This window comes from Pan paniscus, chromosome 19 (genome assembly GCF_029289425.2).
Source record: "Pan paniscus chromosome 19, NHGRI_mPanPan1-v2.0_pri, whole genome shotgun sequence".
In the NCBI taxonomy this organism is placed as follows: Eukaryota; Metazoa; Chordata; class Mammalia; order Primates; family Hominidae; genus Pan; species Pan paniscus.
This window is the reverse complement of record NC_073268.2, coordinates 35,393,252-35,407,689: the sequence shown is the minus strand read 5'-3', so window position 1 is coordinate 35,407,689 and position 14,438 is coordinate 35,393,252. Positions and strand designations below refer to the sequence as shown.

General features: G+C 49.0%; 1 protein-coding gene across 4 annotated transcripts in view; it reads left to right on the top strand.

Moving 5' to 3' along the window:
• The window catches only part of PIPOX (pipecolic acid and sarcosine oxidase), a 106,654-nt gene extending 99,335 nt beyond the window's left edge, over positions 1–7,319 (top strand). For all 4 annotated transcript variants that reach the window (XM_055102093.2, XM_034942179.3, XM_034942180.2 and 1 more), the window contains 6 exons: positions 3,009–3,222; positions 3,502–3,684; positions 4,633–4,779; positions 5,151–5,309; positions 5,901–5,976; positions 6,266–7,319. In XM_055102093.2, the coding sequence (XP_054958068.1) occupies positions 3,009–3,222; positions 3,502–3,684; positions 4,633–4,779; positions 5,151–5,309; positions 5,901–5,976; positions 6,266–6,396 (910 nt within the window). In that variant the 3' untranslated portion in view covers positions 6,397–7,319. The remainder of the gene's footprint in view (positions 1–3,008; positions 3,223–3,501; positions 3,685–4,632; positions 4,780–5,150; positions 5,310–5,900; positions 5,977–6,265) is intronic.
• The last annotated feature ends 7,119 nt before the right edge of the window (positions 7,320–14,438 follow it).

The window sequence follows — 14,438 nt, the reverse complement described above, 5'->3', positions numbered from 1 at the left end:
CACAATTACATTCACCGGCAGAATCAGCTCGCTGATTACTCCCAGGGATGGGGAGCTCCCGCTTCATCCACCACAGGATGGCTTGGGAATTAGAACATCACTCAGCATTTCATAATTCGACAGATATGCCCGTTGTCTTGGCACGAGTTCATTTTTCCCACATAGTACATCCCTGTAAGAGGAGTCATTTCAAGGAAAGAAGGAAGGAAGGAGGAAAGAAAGGAGGAACAAACAATGGAAAAAGGGAAAGGAAATCTCAGAGTATATGAGAGGCCAAAGCTGGTATATTGCAGGCAGAGATTAGAATATGCTGCTCTGGAATTTCCAGGTCAGGGATTTCACATTACATCTGCTTAGGTGTGGTTTAAGCCAGGTCCGTCCCAGAATCCCTCCCAGCCGGGACCCCATTGGGTAAAAAGGACTCAAGGAAATACACCTGAGTGACTTCATACTTATTTGTTGAGTAAGAAGTTTACTAGGGCCGGGCACAGTGGCTCATCTTATAATCCTAGCACTTTGGGAGATCAAGACAGAAGGATCGCTTGAGGCCGGGAGTTTGAGATAGGCCTGGGCAACATACTGTGTGACTCTTGTGTCTACAAAACACAAAAAATTCGCCAAGTGTGGTGGCTCACGCCTGTAGTCTGTAGTCCCAAATATTTGGGAGGCCAAGGCAGGAGGATTGCTTGAGGCCAGGAGTTTGAGATAGGCCTCTGCAACACAGCGAGACCCCTATTTCTATACACACAAAAAATTAGCCAAGTGTGGTGGCATGTGCCTGTAGCCCTAGAAACTCGGAGGGCTGAGGCAGGAGGCGCTCACTTGCGGCTGCAGTGAGCTGTGAACGTGCCACTGCACTCCAGCCTGGCTGAGAGTGAGACCCCATCTCCATTAAAAAAAAAAAAAAAAAAGAAAAAAAGTTTGGCCAGGTGCAGTGGCCCCTGCCTGTAATCTCAGCACTTTGTGAGGCTGAGGTGGGCAGATCATGAGGTCAGGAGTTCGAAACCAGCCTGGCCAACAAGGTGAAACCCTGTCTCTACTAAAAAAAAAATACAAAAATGAGCCGGGTGTGGTGGTGAGCGCCTGTCATCTCAGCTACTCCAGAGGCTGAGGCAGGAGAATTGCTTACACCTGGGGGCGGAGGTTGCAGTGACCTGAGATGGCGCCACTGCCCTCCAGCATGGATGACAGAGCAAGACTCTGTCTTGGGAAAAAAAAAAAAAGTTTACTAGGTAAGTTTTCATTACCTCTGAACCAATCTGAAGTCCTTTTGGGGGCCACAGAAAAAAGACAGTCAGCTGAGAGCAGGGATTTCCACTGCATCTTTCCTCTGTTGAGCTTCGAAGAGGCAGAGCTCTCGTTGCTATCTTGCTGGTGGTGAATGCTGGGTAGGCGGGGGCCATGGCAAATGGATTGGGCACGCTGCGCGGCTCTGTGTACTGACACCCGCCCCGGGGCCCATGGTGTCCCTACCCCCTCCCAATCTTCTCTTTAATCCCCCCAACCAGATAATGTGGGATTTGGAAGCATGTAATATCCATGAGACTCCATTATAGGCTATTACGAGCTTTATACCCACTACCTGGGGGATGTACCAGGCCGCTGCTGGGCAGTGCAGCAGCTGCAATGGAGAAGGACCACGGGAACGGTCCCAAAGGCCAGAGTGACTTTTCCATTGTTTCTATCCGTTTCCCCCCAAAAGGGAGCTCTGGTCTCTTGTGACAGAGAGGCAGGAAGCATGAAAGAGAAACAGCTTTCACTCCCTTAGGGAGTAAAAGCATAGAGGGAAATACAGGGAGAAACAAAATCACAGTCACTGAGTGTATTGCTGGAGCCCTAGGAGACCATCTACCGGTGTTTCTGCATGAGAACACCATTGGAATTTGGGGTGGAATCTTCTCGAGCATTGCAGGTGTAGCATCCCGGGCCCCTGCCCACTAAATGTGAGAGGCAGCACCAGGCATTGTGCCAACTACAAAAATGGATCATGCCATTTTCAGTTGTCCCTGGGTGGGCAGGTGAGTGGGCGGTACCACCCTGGTGTGAAACCATCAGTTGTTCAACAGGCACGTTACAGAGGAGGAATCTGGGCCCAGAGAGGTGAGTGACCTAATCAAGGTCATGGGCAAGGTGAAGCCAGGACTAGAGACAGAGCCAGATCTCTCAGTTTAGGACCCTTTCCACAAAACAGGCAGCCTCTGAGGAATGAGAGACAGAGACAGACACACAGGAAGGGACAAACATATATGACAAGAAAGAAAAAGAGGGAAGCGGGGAGGGCAGGGGAGAATACAGAACAGAGAGATCAAAATAGTGAATGGGATCAGGGGACAGGAGGAAGGGAAGAAATTTCATCAAACTGACTGAACTTCCACCACTTCCAAGCCATGGGACATGAAAGAGGACTTAGGATCTCTGCCCTCAAGGGCAGGATGAGTCCTGAGAAGGGGCATAGAGGACAAGAAAACCAATAGTGAGAGCCCAAGGGCAGACTTGGGAATGGGCTGGAAATCAGCATGAGAATACTGGGATTCTACCGACTGAATCTAGATGGCTTCACCTCTTCTCTGAACATGAGGCCATGACTCCTCTCAGGGCCTACACCTGGACCCGAGATCCCTCCTGAAGGAGAGCAAATGGCCCAGGGCTTTGCTTTGTTTTGCTTTGAGACAGGGGCTTGCTCTCTCATCCAGGCTGGAGTGCAGTGGTGCAATCATGGCTCACTGCAACCCTGACCTCCCTGGCTAAAGTGATCCTCTCACCTCAGCCTCCCAAATAGCTGGGATCACAGGCATGTGACACCACGCTTGGCTACTTTTTAAAAATTTTTTACTTTTTGCAGAGACAGGGTCTCATGATGTTGCCCAGGCTGCTAGTGAACAAATTAGTGGCCTCAAGTCATCCTCCTGCCTCAGCCTCCTGAAGTGCTGGGATTACAGGCGTGAGTCGTCACATCAGGCCCAGGATTTTGAAACACACCTTCACCTAGGTGACTTATTTTTTAACAGGCAGACTGGATTACTGCTGCTGGGAATGAAAGAGAACCAAGAATTAAAGACAATCCAGGCCAATCTGTCGAGGCAGAGGGTAGAACACCAGTGTCTTTCATCTGAGGAACTGAAGCAACGTTTCCCAAATATTCGGTTGCCCAGGGGAGAAGTGGGGCTCTTGGACAATTCCGGAGGAGTTATCTATGCATATAAGGCCCTCAGAGCCCTGCAGGTAATGTTGTATAGCACTGGGGCAATGCAGGTGCTCCCTGCTCTGGGTGTCCTGGGTCCCAAGCAGCCAGCCCAAGACCCCTCTCTGGATGAGGCCTTTGCCCTGCAGGCTTTAGTCTTGACTTTTCCAGCAGGGCAGTGAAATATATGCGGCTGGCCTTGTCAATACAAGACAGGTCTAGATTCTGCACTCTTTTCTGCCCCAGGCGAAAGGCTTTCTGTCCACCAGGGTGAACCACATACAGAACTAATTCACCTTTCCCTGCTCCTGCCCTTTCAGGATGCAATTCGACAGCTAGGAGGCATAGTGCGTGACGGAGAGAAGGTGGTGGAGATAAACCCAGGGCTACTGGTCACGGTGAAAACCACCTCCAGGAGCTACCAAGCTAAGAGCTTGGTCATCACAGCAGGTCCTTGGACCAACCAGCTCCTCCGTCCCCTGGGCATTGAGCTGCCTCTCCAGGTAAGAGGAGCTGGAAGCCCGAGAGTTGGTGCTCAAGAGAAGCCTTGGAACCAGATGGAGTCAAATTTGAGTCCTGGATCTGCCTCTTGCTAGTGGACAACCTTGGGCACATTCATTCACCTCACCGAGCCTCAGTTTTATCATCTGTAATATGGGGGATGATAGCTACCTCATAGGGCTGTTGGAGAATTAAATTATTAGGCTGGTGCAAAAGTAATTGCAGTTTTACCGTTCAAAGTCATGGCAAAAACCACAATTACTTTTGCACTAACCTAATATATGCTGTATATAAAGCCTTTAAGAGGCCGAATGTGGTGGCTGACACCTGTAATCCCAGCACTCTGGAAGACCAAAGCAGGAGAATTTCTTGAGCCCAGGAGTTCAAGACCAGCCTGGGCAATATGGCGAGACCCTGTTTCTACAAAAACTAAGAAAAATTAGCCAGGTGTAGTGGCGTGTGCTTGTAGTCCCAGCTACTTGGGAGGCTGAGGCAGGAGGATGGCCTGAGCCCAGGAGGTTGAGGCTGCAGTGAGTCGTGATTCTACCACTGCATTCCAGTCTGGGTGACAGAGCAAGACCCTGTCTCAATAAAATAAAATAAAATAAAATAAAAATAAAGCCCTTAGGACATAACCTGGCTTATAGTAAGCACTCAATAAACCTGAGGTCTTATTAATTCCCGAAAAGAGACAGAAATATGGCTGGGGGCTGGGTGTAGTTATGGGAGAAAACTAAGAATGGGAGAAGAGACAGAGGCTCAGAGATCTTTGTGCATCATAACACATGTAACAGGTAAACAACATGAGAAGTGGGAGAGACAAACATGGATGAGTTCAACCGGGTGTCCAGGCTTGTGTTAGAGGGCCGCAGGGGCCCAGAGAAACTGCTTTCATTGCTGTAGAGTTCTATGGCTTTTCTTCATTTCCCACTTCCTCTCCCTGCCTCAAGACCCTGCGGATCAACGTGTGTTACTGGCGAGAGATGGTTCCTGGGAGCTATGGTGTGTCCCAGGCCTTTCCGTGCTTCCTGTGGCTGGGCTTGTGTCCCCACCACATCTACGGACTGCCCACAGGAGAGTACCCAGGGCTGATGAAGGTGAGCGGAAAGACCGAGATAAGGCAGGTAGATGCCAGTGCAGATTAGGGGAAGCTGCTCTAACTTTCCCCTCCATAGATGCCCTTGGGTCTCGGGGGCAGCAGCAGGAGCCTGCTTCACTCATGGCGATTTGCAAGGAAAGACCCTCAGCTGCCCTGAGGCCCAGCAAAAGGAGCCCTTCCTTTGCAAACATAGGGTGGTTGCAGGGACCAATAGCTAAGCAGCCTCAGGTGACAACCCACAGCACCTGCCAGGAGTGGGGAAGGCTGGAATGATGGATGGGGCTGTCCTGTGTACACGCCTGCCCTTCGGCTGTGGGTGTGTGTGGAAGGCCAGCCCGCACCACTCATGCCACTCTGATTGGGAGCCAGGTCAGCTATCACCACGGCAACCACGCAGACCCTGAGGAGCGGGACTGCCCCACAGCACGCACAGACATCGGAGACGTCCAGATCCTGAGCAGCTTTGTCAGAGATCACTTACCTGATCTGAAGCCCGAGCCTGCTGTCATTGAGAGCTGCATGTACACGGTAAGGGGTCTGGGCAGCCTTGCTGGGCCCCCTCACCACTCTACAGAAGGGAAGAAGGAGACAGACCTTGCACTGGCCAGGCCCGATTGTTTGACCCCTGACATAGTGTGTGACTTTAAACAAACGGGCTCATTTCTGTGGGTAGGTTCACCTCTACCAGGGAGGGGCCTGTTCGAAATTATTCCTATTCTTCTTCATTAGGAAACTAGGCTATGCCTGGCAGTCGGTCCTTCACTCTGATTCCCAGAAGAGCTCTAAAAGATTTTCTGGCAAGCTCCTCCAGTTGAGCAGGCCTTAGGGACAAAGAGAAGAGACAGATGTCACCACGGCCTAAGGCATCTTGGCTAAAGTTAGTTTACAAAGATTAACTGAACACCTACTGTGTTCGTAGCTCTGTGAGAGAAGAAAGGCAGACGGACAAATGAAAAAGACTGGCACACCCAGAGGGGCACGGACATGCGGAAAGCATCCTTGTGCCTCATTCCATCCTTTCTGGAAAGAAATCCAGCCCATCCCCTTCCAGTTAGAGCCTGCAGTTCTTTCTCTTCCCTCGAGCCTCAAAGAACACAAGGTGTGACTGTTTCTTTCTAGAATACCCCTGATGAGCAGTTCATTCTCGATCGCCACCCAAAGTATGACAACATTATCATTGGTGCTGGATTCTCCGGTGAGTCTGAGCTGGGGGGAATGGGGTGCCTTAAAGCTGACCTACCTCAGTGCCAGGTGAAATGGTATTTTCCACACTCTTAGCTGCCCAGATAGGTGCTGAAACCTGGACATTGTAGGTATAAGGAGGCTGGGCAGTCAGAAAAGGGGTATTCATGGTGGGAGGCCACTTCTGGCTTTGGGATGTGACCAGGAGGACAGTCAGCCCTGTCTGGGTAAGTAGGGGATGTCCAGAGAGCTCAACCTCTCTGTCTGTGAAGCTGCCTGAGAGTCTGCTCTTCCCTTCCTAGGGCACGGGTTCAAGCTGGCCCCTGTGGTGGGGAAGATCCTGTATGAATTAAGCATGAAATTAACACCATCTTATGACTTGGCACCTTTTCGAATCAGCCGTTTCCCAAGCCTGGGCAAAGCCCACCTTTGACCTCTGGCCAGAAGCCTCCCTTCTGTGCACAGGAGCCAGTTTCACAGATGGAGAAGATGTCTCAGATGAAGGGAGTGTCCCTGAGATATTATCCTTTTCTTCTGCCTCACCTGAATCCCCCATAAACACCAGATGATTGAGTCTACCTTCTTTCCTTGGCCCGCTCCCTTTTTCTTCTGCCTCACTTGAATCCCCCGTAAACACCAGACGATTGAGTCTACCTTCTTTTCTTGGCCACCTCCCCATTCACAACTACTTTCTCGCTCCCAGAAGGTTGATCAGATATTCTACAATCACAGAGTAGCAAGAACCTTTGAGATGGGTATATCAGTAAGAAGAGGGCACAAGAAATGGCTCTGGAGACCAAAGCAGTTGTTAAAAATTCTCTTTGCTGGGGGCCGGGTGTGGTGGCTCACACCTGTAATCTCGGCACTTTGGGGGGCCGAGACAGGCGGATCACCTGAGGCCAGGAATTCAAGACCAGCCTGGCCAACATGGTGAAACCCTATCTCCACTAAAAATACAAAATTAGCCGGGTGTGGTGGCGCATGCCTGTAATCCCAGCTACTTGGGAGACTGAGGCAAGAGAATCACTTGAACCCGGGAGGTGGAGGTGGCAGTGAGCCGAGATTGCGCCATTGCACTCCAGCCTGGGCAACAAGAGTGAGACTCTGTCTCAAAACAAACAAACAAACAAAAAAAAAACAAAAAAAACCTCTTTGCTGGTATATTTGAAGAGCTTGGGATGGATTTGACTAAATCTGCCCCGAGGAGGGTGAACAAGATGATCTCAGAGATCACTACTGCTCTTGGAGTTCCTTCTCCTAAAGCTAAGGCCAGCCTCCATCACAAATGCCCATAAAATCTGGCTCGTCTTTGATGAACAATAAATATTTGTTGAACAAATAAATAACTGCCCTGCATTAAGTCTGTAGCGGGCTTTCTTTTCTGTGTGACCTCATTTCTTCCAGGCTCTAATTGTCTAAATTAGCACCACAGAATCCATTAACCCAGGAACCCTTGGAGTCTTTATCCCCTCAATGCGCTGCACCCCCTTTCTCTGGATTCTTTGTCTCCTCCTCACCCCCTCTCTGGTTGTGTGAAGATGCTCAGCTCCCCAGTCTCTCATTAAGGTGTATTGTCAGGTCCTTATGAAGATGGAGCTGTTATACCAGAAAGAAAGAGAGAGACACACTCGCTTAGAAACCCTGTTCAATGTTTGAATGTTAAATGTGCCATTTTATTATCATTAGGATTGCTCCCACTTAATGAAACAGCATTAGCACCGAGTCGGCTGGCCTCCTTGCACTAATTGCTTTGGAAGGGAACAGGCTTATAACCACCCCAGGGTGGGTGGAGGGGTGAGGGGTGGTAACAGGGACTCGAGCAAGTCTGGATGCACTCAGATGAAACCCACCTGGAGGATCTCCACATCGGGCCAGTTCAATCCCAGAACAGGAGTTAAAATGCTCTAGAGAGAAAAACTGGGACTGGGCGGGGCAGATGTGTTAGGGGGAGTCACAGAGTGGGGAGGAGCAGGCAGTGAGAATGACAGTACAAATATCCCCAAAGGAAATACAACACAGAGGAAATGGCTCTTCAACTGCCTGAGTCCTTAAGGTCCTAGGCACATGTATTAGCACTGATTCTCCAGTGAGTTATAAAAGCCAGCCAAGGCCGGGCGCCGTGGCTCATGCCTGTCATCCCAACACTTTGGGAGGCTGAGGGGGGCAGATCACCTGAGGTCAGCAGGTCGAGACCAGCCTGGCCAATATGGCGAAACCCCATCTCTACTAAAAATACAAAAATTAGTCAGGCGTGGTGGCGGGAACCTGTAGTCCCAGCTACTCAGGAGGCTGAGGCAGGAGAATTACTTGAACCTGGGAGGCAGAGGTTGCAGTGAGCCGAGATTGCACCACTGTACTCCAGCCTAGGTGACAGAGCAAGATTCAGTCTCAAAAAAAAAAAAAAAAAAAGCCAGCCAAGCCTGTCAACCCCATGCCAAGTCTGCTTTTCGTGTGATCTCAGATGGTTCCCTGAACCTCAGCCTCTGTAAAATGGGAGTATTATATCTGTAAATGGGAATAATAATGCCAACCAGCTCCACAGGGGTGTCTGAGGATCAAATAAGATCATTCATTCATGCATTTGTTCAAAACACAAATACTGAGTGAGCCTCTATTATGTGTCAGGCACTATGTGAGGCACCGTAGATACATCAGTGAACAAAACAGATAAAAATCCCTGTTCTAAAACAGCATGGTTGTTCCTCAAAAAATTAAAAATAGAATTACCATATGATCCAGCAATTACACTTCTGGTATATGCCCAAAAGAACTGAAAACAGGATCTCAAAGAGTTATTTATACACCCCTGTTTAGAGCAGCATTATTCACAATGGCCAAGAGGTAGAAACAACCGAGGCATCCATGGATGGATGAATGGATAAGCAATATGTGGTATGTACATACAATGTAATGTTATTCAGCCTTAGAAATAAACGGAATTCTGGCTGGGCATGGTGGCTCACACCTGTAATCCCAGCACTTTGGGAGGCCGAGGGCAGGTGGGTCACTTGAGTCCAGGAGTTGGAGACCAGCTTGGCCATCATGGCAAAACCCTGTCTCTACTAAAAATACAAAAATTAGGCAGGGTGCAGTGGCTCACGCCTGTAATCCCAGCACTTTGGGAGACTGAGGCAGGTGGATCAGGAGGTCAAGAGATCGAGACCATCCTGGCCAACATGGTGAAACCCTGTCTCTACTAAAAGTACAAAAATTAGCCAGGTGTGGTGGTGTGTGCCTGTGGTCCCAGCTACTCGGGAGGCTGAGGCAGGAGAATTCTTGAACCCAGGAGGCAGAGGTTGCAGTGAGCCAAGATCGTGCCACTGCACTCCAGCCTGGCAACAGAGCGAGACCCTGTCTCAAAAAAAAAAAAAAAAAAAAAAAAAAAAAAAAAAAATTAGCCAGGTGTGGTGGCACAAGCCTGTAATTCCAGCTACTCGGGAGGCTGAGGCATGAGAATCAATTGAACCTGGGAGGTGGAGGTTGCAGTGAGCTGAGCGGCAGAGCAAGACCCTGTCTAAAATAAATAAATATAAATAAATAAATAAATAAATAAAGGGAATTCTGATACATGCCACCACATGGATGAAACTTGAGGACATTATGCTAAGTGAAATAAGCCAGTCACAAAAACACAAGTGGTATTATTTCACTTCATACATATGAGGTATCTAGGGTAGTCAGAGTCATAGAGACAGAAAGTAAATAGCGGTTGCCAGGATCTGGGAGGAGGAAGAAATGGGGATTTGTTTAATGGGTACAGGTTTTCAGTTCTGCAGGATGAAAGGAGTTCTGTAGATTGGCTGCACAACAGTGCGAATGTACTTAATGCCACTTAGCTGTAGACTTACAAGTGGTTAAGATAGTCAATTTCGTTACGTGTTTTCGACCACAATTTTTTAAAAAATCTCATTGTTTTTTTTTTTGAGACACAGTCTCACTCTGTTGCCCAGGCTGGAGTGCAGTGGTGCGATCTCAGCTCGCTGCAACCTCCACCTCCTGGATTCAAGTGATTCTCCTGTCTCAGCCTCCTGAGTAGCTGGGATTACAGGCATGTGCCACCACGCCTGGCTAATTTTTTTTTTTTTTTTTTTTTTAGTAGAGACGGGGTTTCCCTATGTTGGCCAGGCTGGTCTTGAACTCCTGGCCTCAAGTGATCCACCTGCCTTGGCCTCCCAAAGTGCTGGGATTATAGGCGTGAGCCACCGTGCCTGGCCTAAAAAAAATCTCATTCTTACGAAGCTTACAGTCCAGTGAGAAGGAGACACATAGGCAAGTCACGTAAGTAATTATAAATTAGAAGGTGATAAATGCTTTGGGGACAAAACAGAGGCAGGTGATGAGGAGGTGACAAGGAGTGCTGGGGGAGGGTCTGACCTTTCAGGTGGGTGGTCAGAGGAGGACTCACAGAGGAGGGCCTTTGAGCAGACTTGAAGGAGAAGGAGTGCGCCATGCAGGCCTTCGGATGCAGGTGAAAGAATGTGATGAGTTGTAAAGCAAGGTATTGTGTTATCACTGGTGGGGACAGACAAATGAGACACAGAGAAGGACCAGAATAAGATCCCACCAGCTCCCAAGCCGAGAAAGTTGGGAAGCTAAGATGCTCAGAATGCCCCCTCTCACCCCACAGCTGCCTGCAGTTCCCTCTGGCTTCTCTCAGTGCCACCCCTTCCCCCAGCCAGCTGCAGCTCCCCTTCCAAAATATCCAGCCTTATTCAGCTTGTTGGTGACAGCTAAAGGATGGACCAGTGTCTCCCAGAGGCTGAGAAAGGACGAGTGGGGGCTGCTCCCAAGCCCTGCCTCAGCTGGCGGAGGCCTCTCTAGATGAGCACAGGAAAGAGTGGGAGGAGGCAGGGGGGTGAGTGAGGGAGGATGGGTGTGGGGGGATGGATCGGGCCAGCGAAGAAAGGAGACAGACAAGAAGCAGGAAAGAAGAGACTGGCAATGTGCAGACCACGAAGGCAGGTCAGGACCTCCAGGAATGCCACGCACCCCTAAAGCCAAAGGAAATGGGCCCAGAGTGCCCAAGTGGGAGGAAACCAGCCATTCTTAGGTGGGATGGGGTGGGATAGTAGAGGAGATGTTGGGAATAGTCTCTGGGCCTAGAGGAAAGCAAAAGTCATTGTAGAAGGGGTCCTAGGATAACTTGAGGGTTTCAGTTATATCGAAGGATTTTCCAAAGCAGATCAACCAGTATTCTCTCTCTGCTTCCCTTCTGCCTGAGCGTGGCCAGGCATCCCCTTTCAGGCAGGCCGTACATATCTTCAGGATGGAAGAAAATCAAAATCAATCGGGCAGGCAAGAAGAGACCTCTGGAAAGGCAGCTGGGGTCTGCACAGGCTGCAGGGGAGAGATAAGGGCAACGAAGAGAAAGAGGCTGGCCTGGTTGGCAAGCAGACTGAGGAAAGCAGAGGCAGGCTGAAAATAGATTGGGGGCGGGAGGAAAGAAAGCCAGGCCAGGAAAGAAGGGAGAGCAGAGGCAATCGATGCCTTCGTGACTCTGACCCAATTTTTCATTTCAGCCTCACCAAAAGATGAGGAGATGGTGGGGAAATCGGGAAAGACTGGCAAAGAGGGAGGAGAGTCAGGGCAAAGGAATTTGAGTTCTAAGACCCAGGCGATCGTGGGGTACCAGTCAGGGATCGTGGTGGGGAGAGGAGGAGGTGTATACTATCCTCAGTACCAGTTTAGACCCCAGCAGAGTTTGGCATCCCAGAATGGGTTTAAGAGCTTAAGGAATGTGAGTGTACCCAGGAAGGAGGGTCAACTATCTAGAAAGGTCAAAGGAGACAACATGGCCGAATCAGTCTGGAGACAGTCGGCTACAAAGTAACTCCAAGCCTGCATTTTCTTCTCAGAAGAGTGATGAAAGAGAATTTGGTTTTTTAAGTGGTGGGCTGTTAGAGCAGCAAGAGGGATTAAAGTTAGACTTCAGGAAATCCATCCCATTAGGTAGATTCATGAGATACTAAAACATGTAGATGAGCATACTTATATTCTTTCCTTGGAAATCTTAAAAAATTAGAAGCTCTGCTATTTGGGCCTGTAGAGGCTCGTCTGAAGGCCAGGGCCTCCCCTCAAAACTTCTGGATGACTGCTGGCTAGAAAGGGGGGTCTAAGATTTTTATTACCCTGGGGGTAGGGTCTGAAATAAATATCTGGGCCTAAGGCGGGGCTAATGCAGGCACCTGGGTTAGGGAGAATGGGGGAGGCCCAAGGTGGGCTGGATCTGTCAGCCCTGAAGGAGCCACAGAGACAAGGGGTGGGATTCTAACAGGCAGGACCTATGACATTTACATAACTTTGAATAATGAATAAGCCCAGCTCTGGGGTTCCTAGTTAGCACTGCTCATCTGCATCTTTATTCAGCTTTATAAATGATTCAGCTCCTACCCCTTCCCCCAGCCCCTGCCCAGCCTGCCCTCAAGCATCGGGGTAGTTGATTGCTCATTATTTTAGACTAGATTTGTTTCACCAACATTCAGTGAGACATGGAATGGGGGTGGCATGGGAGAGAGGAACAAGTCCAAAAGGCAAGTGGAGTGAAGGGGTCGGGGGCTGGAGAATGGAAACAGCAGCCGTGGGAAGGGAGGCTCACAGCTGCGAGCAGAGGCACAGAGCTAAGGACGTGGGCATCACTCTCCAAAATGCTCCTGGGGCCAGCATCTTCAGGAGAGAAAAGTTTCTTAGATTCCCCGATATGTGCCGGGTTCAAGTCCCACTCGAATCCCCGGGCTCCCTTACAACTGCTGCCAAGGCCCCCAGCAGGCCCCGTGCTCAGCTCCAGCACAGCACTGAGGCGTTGGAGCAGCCAAGTGAGTACAGCCCCCAGGGAAGTTCTCACTTTTTCCTGAGGCAGGAATTTTGCTATTTTCACGCAAAAAAAAAAAAAAAAAAAAAAAAAAAAAATCTGCTACGCTTGTAAGGCAGGAACACGCACCAGGTATATTAGGGGAGAAAGAAATAGGAACAGATGTACATGGTATGAGAATCTGTAGGGAAAGGGAATGCTGTATCCACAGGGAGTTAGCACCCACCTTGAAAGAGGAACCTGGAGAAGATGGGCAGCCCTCACCTGATCGGAGCGGCTCTGGGAGCTGCCTGATCAGCTGGTCAGAAACGGGGAGAAGTATTTAATGGCATGAACATGGAAGAGTTGGCCGGAAGCTGGTAGGGGGAAAGGCAGAGCATTTCTCAACCCTGGCTGCACATTATAACCACCTGGGGAGCTTTAAAAAAGATGATGCTTGGGACCCACCCAAGACCATTTAAATTAGAATCGCCAAGGGAGAAGGCCCTAGGCACCATATTTTTTAAAAAGCTCTTCAATTTTATTTGGATCCTAGTTTAAACAGACCAATTTTAAAATATATATTATAAAATACATAACAAAACTATATAATAAAATCAGGGAAGTTTAAACATTGACTGGATGTTTTGTGTTAAGGAATTATTGATCATTTTTTAGGTGTGATAAGAGTATTGTGATTATGTTTTTTAAAGAGTCATTTTCTGGCTGGGTGTGATGTCGCATATCTGTAATCCCAGTGCTTTGTGTGGCCAAGGTGGGAGGATCACTTGAGGCCAGGCGTTTGAGGCTGCAGTGAGCTACGATCATGCCATTGCCCTCCAGCCAGGACAAAAGAGCAAGATCTTGTCTCTATTTAAAAAAAAGAAAAAAGTTGGCTAGGTGCAGTGGCTCATGCCTGTAATCCCAGCACTTTGGGAGGCTGAGGGGAGCGGATCACGAGGTCAAGAGATGGAGACTATCATGGCCAACATGGTGAGACCCCGTTACTACTAAAAAATACAAAGAATTAGCTGGGCATGGTGGCACACGCCTATAGTCCCAGATACTTAGGAGGCTGAGGCAGGAGGCTCACTTGAACCCGGGAGGCAGAGGTTGCAGTGAGCTGAGATCATGCCACTGCACTCTAGCCTGGCGACAGAGCAAGACTCCATCTAAAAAAAAAAAAAAAGTCATTTTCCTTTCCTTTCCTTTTCTTTTCTTCTCTTTTCTTCTTTTCTTTTCGAGACATCCTCTCACTCTGTTGCCCAGGCTGAAGTGCTGAAGTGCAATGGTGCTATCACAGGTCACTGCAGCCCTGACCTCCCAGGCTCAAGTGATCCTTCTACCTCAACCTAGCTAATTATTTTTATTTTTTGTAGAGATGGGGTCTCCCTATGTTGCCCAGGCTGGTCTCAAACTCCTGGGCTCAAGTGATCTGCTTGCCTTGGTCTTCCAAACTGTTGGGATTACAGATGTAAGTCACCGTGCCTGGCCTCATTTTCTTTTCTTTGAGGAATACTAAACTATTTCCTGGTGAAATGACATCATGTCTGTCAGCTTCAAAATAATACAGTGAAGAGAATGGGGAAGTGGGCAGGGTTGCCAACAAAGCAAGATTCCCTGTTGATAACTGTTTTAATTATTCTTATTTTAAATTAAATTAAGGCCAGGTGCGGTGGGCTCAAGCC